Below are 8,403 nucleotides of genomic sequence, written 5' to 3' on the forward strand. Positions count from 1 at the left end.
AGCATTTATAGTTTATCAGTAGAGTTGAGCGACTTTGGTCGGATCGGGTTTCGTGAAACCCGAATGAAACAAAATAAGTTTCAGATGAAACTCGTCCGACTAGAGCAAAAAAAGTCGGAGTTTCGTCCGACTTTTATTTCCCATTGACTTGCATTGGGGTCGGGTTTCAGACGAAACTCCGACTTTGTTTTGCTCTAGTCGGACGAGTTTCATCTGAAACTTATTTTGTTTCATTCGGGTTTCACGAAACCCGATCCGACCAAAGTCGCTCAACTCTATTTATCAGTAGATCCACCCAGTACTACTCAACTATGGAGGAAGCAAACCTTTCAGAAAGCATCCAGCTATAACACCAAATACCATTTATCTAAATATTCTTTTATTACAAGGATGTTGCAGATTATAACAATTCCACAATTATGGATGACTGTCTACTGATTGCCAAAAAATAAAATCTTAATTTACTAACACAATTATTATGCAAAGTTTATTTAAGGACCGGGCGATTTAACATTTTTGCTCCCCTTATTCCAAGAGCCATAACGTTTTTACTTATCCATCAACATTGCATGTGAGGATTTGTTTTTTATGGGACGAGTTTTTTTTTTGAATCACACCATCAATTTTATCATGTGATGTAACTGAAAGCGGGAAAACAAGGTGGCAAAATAGCTAAAAAAAACAGTTCCGCAATTGTTTTTTGCTTTGTTTTTTTTTTTTTCATTTCCAGCATTTATTTAGCAGTAAAAATGACCTGACACTATGATTCACCAAGTTGTTACTATAACGCAGATACCAAAAACATAAAGGTTTTGCTTATGTGGTGAAAAAATTCAAAAATTAGTGAAGTAAACAAAATTTGCATGTGACGTCATTTTCCGAGAGCCGTAACATTCTATCTTCTTTGGGATATGGTAACGTCATTTTCCGAGACCTTTAACATTCTAAATTTTTTGAGATATGAAGCTGTGTGAAAGCTTTATTTTGAGCGCAAAGAGCCAATGTTTTTATTGATATCATATTAGAGTAAATACAATGTTTTGACCGCCTCTTATTATATTTTTTTGTATTGTTGAAATTCTGGCATTGAGACTTTTTTCTACCGATTGGATTAATTTATTTTATATTTTGATAGAATGTACTTTTACAAATGCAGCAATATTGAATATGTATATTTTTTATTTCTTAATTTTTAATTTGGCAAAATGCTGGGTTATTTGAATTTTTATATTTTTTATCTTTTTTAAATATTTTTTGTTTACTTTTTACTTTGCTTATTAGTTCCTTTAGGGGACTTTAAACTTTGATTGTCTGATTGCTTCATATATACTCAGAAATACCATAGTATTGCAAAAATCACAGTCTCCTATGAACAGTAGCTGTAGGCAGCAGACTCCTAGTCCTCATGGCAACCTATTTATATGAGCATGTAGCTATTTCAAAGACAAGTCCATCAATAAGTTACATGACCAGTCCTTCTGTTACTAAGAAATTAGCATTAGAATTGTTATGTAAATGAGGTGTTAGATTTGAAGCCTTTGTCTTTGGCTGACTGACTTTGCATAGGGGTTGTCAGTCAAGAAGGAGAAGGTGTCGCGAGGCAGGAAACAGAGCTGGAGTGACAAAAGCTTCTGATCTACCATAACCATTTCTATCAATTCAAACACTGATTCCCAGTCATGGAGGAACAGACTATCTAGGTATAGTAGGCTAGTTTCACATTAGCGTTTTTTTGTGCAGCGCATCGTGCACATAAAAAACGCAAAGAAAAACGCAAAACAAACGCGCGTTTTTTTTCGTCATGATGCGTCAAAATAACGCAGCGTTACTTGCGTTTTACATTCGTTTTTGCATGCGGTTGCGTTTTTTATGCGCATGCGTTTTTAGGTGTGACATTTCACAATAGAAAAATCCTTGAACACCAATGGGTCACCAGTGGGCGTGTGTCATTGGAATGTTTTATAGACCCTGTACTGCTGAATTCATCAGATTTTGCTGCTGTTTCCGGTGTCAAGATGGACCTGCGTCTGGATAATTTCCGCTTCAAGCTGGATCTTGACATCGCGCTGTCTCAGGCGTATGCCTTTTGTTGCCAGCAAGAAAGGGAGAGGGAGAGACAGCAGAGACGGCAGCGGCGTCGGTTTTGGAGGCATCCAATCATCGAACTCCGGGCAAGCCGTGGAGCATATCACACGCTGTACAGCGAGCTACAGGAAAACCCGGAGAAATTTGCTGACTATACACGGATGTCCCAGGAAAGCTTCCTTGACTTGCTGGGTATGGTTGAAGGAAACATCCGGAGACGGGACACTCAGCTCCGGCGTGCCATTCCTCCCGAAGAAAGGCTCCTTGTCACCTTACGGTATGTATGTTGTTATGTTTGCATAATTTTTTTGGCTTTTTCCATTTTTTTTTTTTGGTCCCAAAAATTAGGTTTTTTTTTGGCTATTGAATTTTAACATTATTTTTGGGAAATTGCTTTTTTGCATAATGGTTTTTCTTCTGTCATGTACTAATCCCATTTTTTTTTTTTATCCAAAAAATTAGGGTTTTTTTGGCTATTGAATTTTAACATTATTTTTGGGAAATTGCTTTTTTGCATAATGGTTTTTCTTCTGGCATGTACTAATCCCAAGCCTTTATAAAATGTTTTTTTGCTATGTTGTATTAAAAAAACATGCAAAATAGTTAGGCCATGTACTTTTTTATTTTCAGTGTTTTTAGTAATACCCAAGACAGAAATATAATTATTTTTTCTTTTTATGTTTGGCAGGTTCCTGGCAACTGGAGAGAGTCTTTCATCCCTGCATTTCCAGTACCGGCTGGGAATCTCTACTTTATCCGGGATTGTTGCCGACACCTGCAGGGCTCTGTGGGATGTTCTGTGTCCGGAGTTTCTGCCATTGCCCACTGCCGAAAAGTGGCTTCAAATATCAGAGAAATTCTGGGCAGTCTGCAATTTCCCGAACTGCCTAGGAGCGGTGGACGGGAAGCACATCCGCATCACAAAACCCGCAAGAAGTGGCTCCGAGTACTACAACTACAAGAAGTACTTTTCCACAGTCCTAATGGCCATTGCGGATGCAGACTGCCGGTTTGTGGCGGTGGACATAGGGGCATTCGGACGGGGCAACGATTCACAGACTTTTAAGAACTCTGATATGGGCTGGAGGTTGTACGGCAACCATTTCAATTTTCCACTGGCACGGCCTCTTCCCCAAACCCAAACTCCACCACTGCCATTTGTAGTGGTTGGGGATGAGGCATTTCAGATGTGCCCAAACCTGCTGAAGCCGTACTCCAGCCGTGACTTGGACCACCGCAAGAAAATTTTCAACTACAGGCTTACGAGGGCTCGCAGAACTGTAGAGTGCGCCTTTGGCATTCTAGTGTCCAGATGGTGAATTCTCAGCACCGCCATCAATCTCAAAATGGAAACAGTGGATGAGGTGGTGAAGGCATGCGTGGTTCTGCACAATTTTGTTATGGCAAAGGAGCGGCCGAACTTTGACATGGATGAGCCTGCTGCCAACCCTTTGCCAGATTTTACTCAGCATCCTCTTCGGTCCTCAGTCGAAGTTGCCCAAATGAGGGACCAATTTGCGGACTTCTTTTTATCCGATGTTGGTCGAGTAGCATGGCAGGATCAAATGGTTTAATAGTTTTGTTGTTTGTTAAAAATAAAATACATGGTTTTTTATACCTGTACCCAGTGTACTGTGTCTTAATAAACTCCACTACTCACCTGCCCAGGTTAAAGTGAAGAAAGGGAAACCACCATAAAAAAAAATATATATATATATATATATATATATATTTATATATACATATATATATATATTTATATATATATATATATATATATAAATATATATATATTTATATATATATATTTATATAAATATATATATATATATTTATATAAATATATATATATATTTATATAAATATATATATATTTATATATATAAATATATAAATAAATATATAAAAATATATATATATATATATTTATATATATATATATATATATTTATATATATATATATTTATATATTTATATATATATATATATATATATTTATATATTTATATATATAAATTTATATATATATATATATATATATATATAATTTATTTATTTTTTTTGGTGGTTTCCCTTTCTTTACTTTATACCGGATGGTCAGCCATCCAACTCTGAAAGGGATACTATATTTCATTTTTTATATATATATATATATATATATATATATATATATATATAAAAAAAAAATGAAATATAGTATCCCTTTCAGAGTTGGATGGCTGACCATCCGGTATAAACTAAAGAAAAACAAACCATAGTGTACTGCGCAGTGTGTGCAGGCGGCGAAAGACACAATAACCAAACATTATTTTGAAATAAAAATATAACATTTATTTTACTTATTTTTTAGTTGGTGGAAACTGGGGGGTGTGGAGGGATGAGGAACGGCTTTGGGTGGAGTAAGGGGTTCTAGGGGAAGGAGGAACCAAAGAAGTGGGGGAAGGGAGCCGAGGCAAGGAAAGTTGTGAAGTGGGAGGTGAGGGAGGAGGGAGGGTAAGAGTCCTCCTCTTTGTTTTTTTATGACGGTGGCCCGTCGTCTTGCTCCTGTCCTCGCTAGAGCCTGAGGACTGGCTAGACCTCGGGGACCACCTTGAGCCTCTGGACCGCCTTGAGCCTCTGGACCGCCTTGAGCCTCTGGAACGCCTGGAGGCTGTGGACTGGCTGGAGCTGGGGGACTGCCTGGCGCTTGTGGACCGCCTGCCAGGATCTTGTACCTGCTGTGGCATGCTGGTGGTGGTGGATGTCCTGGCAGGGGCCGTAAATATTGAATGCGGGTCCCCCAGCTGATGCTGCTCCGAGGTGGTGGTGCTGGTGGTGGTGGCGGTCCATGCAGGCGTGGTGGCTGTGGCGGTCCATACCGGGGTGGTCCTCCCGCTGGTGGTGGTGGTGGCGGCGCTACAGGCAGGGGTGGTGACGACGGGCCATCCAGTGGTGGTGGCGGCAGCAGTGGTGGGCCAGGCAGGAGCAGCGCTTGGCATGGTGTTGGCGGGTAAGTGTCCAGCTGCACTCGGACTTGGGGCGGTATATTGGTGTCCGGCGAGGCTTGGAAGTGTGGTGGCTGTGCAGTGATATGCAGCAGAAGTAGGTAATGCTGTAAAACGAGTCAGGGGTGGCACCGGTGGAAATGCCACCGCTGACTGCTGCATAATCCTACTCTGCTGCATAGCCTGCATAAAAGCATTGTTGCAGGCCTGCATGACAGTCAACTGGAGGTCAGGGGTAAGGTGTTCCGCCGTGTCCCGAGCTATTTGGGTATAAAAATGATGCGCTGGTCTGGCGAGGTCGACTTCCAGGCGCTCAAGGCGACCCTCGATAGACTTGTAGCGTTGGTCCAAAAGGAGGAAACCACTCTCAAGTCTATCGGAGAGTGCCTTGAGGCTACTCTGAAAGACCGAGCTCAATTCAACGAACTCGGGCATGAGAGGCCTGTCCGAGGTCCTCTGCCGCTGCTGGCGGGAAGTGCCCGCAAAACCAGTGGCAGAGACCTGGGACAGGGGAACACCTGAGCGACCAGCTTCCTGGTCTCCAGATGACTGTGGTGCAGACCTGCAAGGTGCTTCCTCGCTGATGGATGGCTGGGAGGGGTCTGGGGCAGCTTGATGAAGGACCGCTTCGGGCCCAGGTTGCAGGGTGCTGCTCCAGGTGCTGTGAAAAGAAAAGAAAGAAATTACTACCATAAATTAACAATCGCCAACTCCTGTGGAATAGAAAAGCACAGAATAAAACACAATACAACTAGAAAATACTTACGTTCGGGAGGCAAGGACCGGTCTTAAAAATGCCAAGGCACGATGGTATCTGTACTTCGTGCCGGTCCTTGCCGCAGCACCACTGCGAACCTGATTCTCCTGACGGATATCCCTGTTGAAGCGGTCCTTCATCGAGCACCAACGGGTTCTGACTTTGTTCACTGTGGTGGAAAAAAAAAAAAGAAAAAAAGTAAGACTATGCACTGGAGGCTGTGATCATCCAACTGTGTGTGATGATAGAAACTCCATGGAGTTAATAGCATCACACACAGTTGGGTGATCCCGGCCAAGATCACTGCTGCATCACACTGCATTTAAATACTTACGAAAATCCTTGCGGACCCGGGGAGAGGCGTTGTCCCAGCCATCCATCAGCGATGCGGCCACCTCGTTCCAGAGCCGCCGGATCCCCACGTTGTCCGAGTGCAGTTGGTGACAGGTGTCCCACAACGGGACTCGCTCCTGGACTAGACGGATGAGCTCGTCGTTGTCCAGGGCGAGGTCCTCCTCCCGCTGTGGAGCCTAGAAAAGAAAGACAAACATTAATCTTTGAAAGATTTTAAAATAAAAAATCTCGAAAACTAGCTGAAGAGCCCGGCACTGCCCGGGCATAGTAACTAACTGTGGTTAGTTATAGAAAATTATAATTATCCTCCATCCCATAGTCCCGTGCCCATATACCATCATACATATCCTCCATCCCATAGTCCTGTGCCCATATACCCATCATACATATTCGCCATCCCATAGTCCTGTGCCCATATACCCATCATACATATTCGCCATCCCATAGTCCTGTGCCCATATACCCATCATACATATTCGCCATCCCATAGTCCTGTGCCCATATACCCGTCATACATATCCTCCATCCCATAGTCCCGTGCCCATATACCATCATACATATCCTCCATCCCATAGTCCCATGCCCATATACCCATCATATATATCCTCCATCCCATAGTCCCGTGCTCATATACCATCATACATATCCGCCATCCCATAGTCCCGTGCCCATATACCGAAACAAACAAACATACACACACACACACATATACACATACACACATACACACTTTGAGCTTTAGATATTGATACACAAGCCATGAAAAAATTTTTTGTTTTAAATGAAAATAAATGCAAAAAAAAGCAACAAACATCGAAAAAAACAACCATGAAAATTAAAAAAAAAAACTTTAAAAAATACCAAAAAAAAAAAAATAAACCAGCCTAGAAAATAAGTAAAAAAAAAAAAACAGTCCGTCTGTACTTACATCACGTCTTCCCGCCCGCACTTGGCCTTGCTGCTCCTGCCGTTCCTCCGGTGGTGGTGGCGTGATGGAGGATGAGGTCTGAAAATTAAACCAAAAAAATTAACCACATGTGTTTATTTTTTCCAATCCATACGGAAGCATGGTACTCACTTCTTCTGCCTCTTGCCCTGTCCCGGGGACATATTCCTCACCAGATGAAGACATGCTGCAATAAAAAAAAAAAGAGACATAAGTACTATAGAAATGTATTGAAATTTCAGCCAGACATTAGGTTTTTCATACTTACATTGGTGCAGCTTGTGCTGTGTGTCCACTCGTGAGCAATCCTTAAAGTATTGTGGAATCCCAGTGCCCACACCATTTTATCACCTTGGTTTAATTTTTTTTTTTACTGTCTAGACCACATTTCAGTCGTGTTTATCTTAAAAACGCATGTGCATAAAAACGCAAGCGTGCGCAAGACCATGCGCACGTATGCGCTCCCATAGGCTCCAATGTGGAGTTTTTGCGCATTCCGTGCGCAAGCGTGCGCATGCGTTTTTTTAACGAGACAGGGCGGAACCAAAAATGCAACATGTTGCGTCTGGCGCGCCTGGCGCAAAAGACAAAAAACCGCATGCGCACGAAAGCGCAAGTATGCGCAAAACCATGCGCACGTCATGTTAAGTATAGGTGCGCAGTGCACATGCGCACGGGTGCGCACGATGCGCTGCGCACAAAAGCGCTAATGTGAAACCAGCCGTAAAGGTATTTCTGGACTTGACTTTTAAAGTGCTATATGGGTATATAAATACTTTGGGGGTGAAATCCTGCTGTCAGATTCCCTTTAAATTACTGTCTTTTCCCATTGGTCTTCCATGTTTGATCTGATATTTTTACTTATTATATTCCATAGTTGTACAAAATCGGTAGAATATCTGCTGCCTTTCTGTGCTAATTTGAGGGAGAACTATTTGCAATATCAATGGTAGCACAAGCCTTTAAAAAACAATTTAAAAAAGGCAGCAAAAACAACAAATTTTGTAAGAATGTGTTAAAGAAAGAACAATTGCTTGTTAATTTTCCACACCTTTCTTTGTCATACACCCAGGTGACTGATTCAACCAATCACTGGCCTGAATGGTCTTGTGTCATACCAGTAGACATTTTCTCTGAGTAAGTGATTGTCTGCAGCAATCAAGAGCAAGATCAAAGTAAGCAAAGACCAGTACAGGTCCCCAGTGAGACAGCTCAGAAGTAGCAAGGTATTTACAAAGCAAATATTTTTATTATTTTTTTATTTTTTTTATTTTTT

At 41.6% G+C, this 8,403-nt stretch overlaps 1 protein-coding gene across 1 annotated transcript; it reads right to left on the minus strand.

Moving 5' to 3' along the window:
• Window positions 1-4,367: 4,367 nt before the first annotated feature.
• On the minus strand, window positions 4,368-7,526 carry LOC141098188 (uncharacterized). Its single transcript, XM_073585774.1, has 4 exons — window positions 7,396-7,526; window positions 7,110-7,314; window positions 5,837-6,357; window positions 4,368-5,731 (listed from the first exon to the last, which is right to left on the minus strand). Exons 3-4 carry the CDS (start codon window positions 5,965-5,967, stop codon window positions 4,426-4,428), a joined length of 1,437 nt encoding a protein of 478 aa, XP_073441875.1. The 5' UTR covers window positions 5,968-6,357; window positions 7,110-7,314; window positions 7,396-7,526; the 3' UTR covers window positions 4,368-4,425.
• Window positions 7,527-8,403: the final 877 nt, after the last annotated feature.

This window comes from Dendrobates tinctorius, unplaced genomic scaffold (assembly GCF_039654945.1).
Source record: "Dendrobates tinctorius isolate UK_male_01 unplaced genomic scaffold, ASM3965494v1 ptg000089l, whole genome shotgun sequence".
NCBI classification, from domain to species: Eukaryota; Metazoa; Chordata; class Amphibia; order Anura; family Dendrobatidae; genus Dendrobates; species Dendrobates tinctorius.

Excerpts from the sequence above, each read along its gene's own strand:
- LOC141098188 (XM_073585774.1), bottom strand. The coding sequence starts at position 5,967 with ATGAAGGACCGCTTCAACAGGGATATCCGTCAGGAGAATCAGGTTCGC. Across the intron at positions 5,732-5,836 it reads CCGGTCCTTGCCTCCCGAAC|CACCTGGAGCAGCACCCTGC; the intron begins GTAAGTATTTTC and ends TTCTTTTCACAG.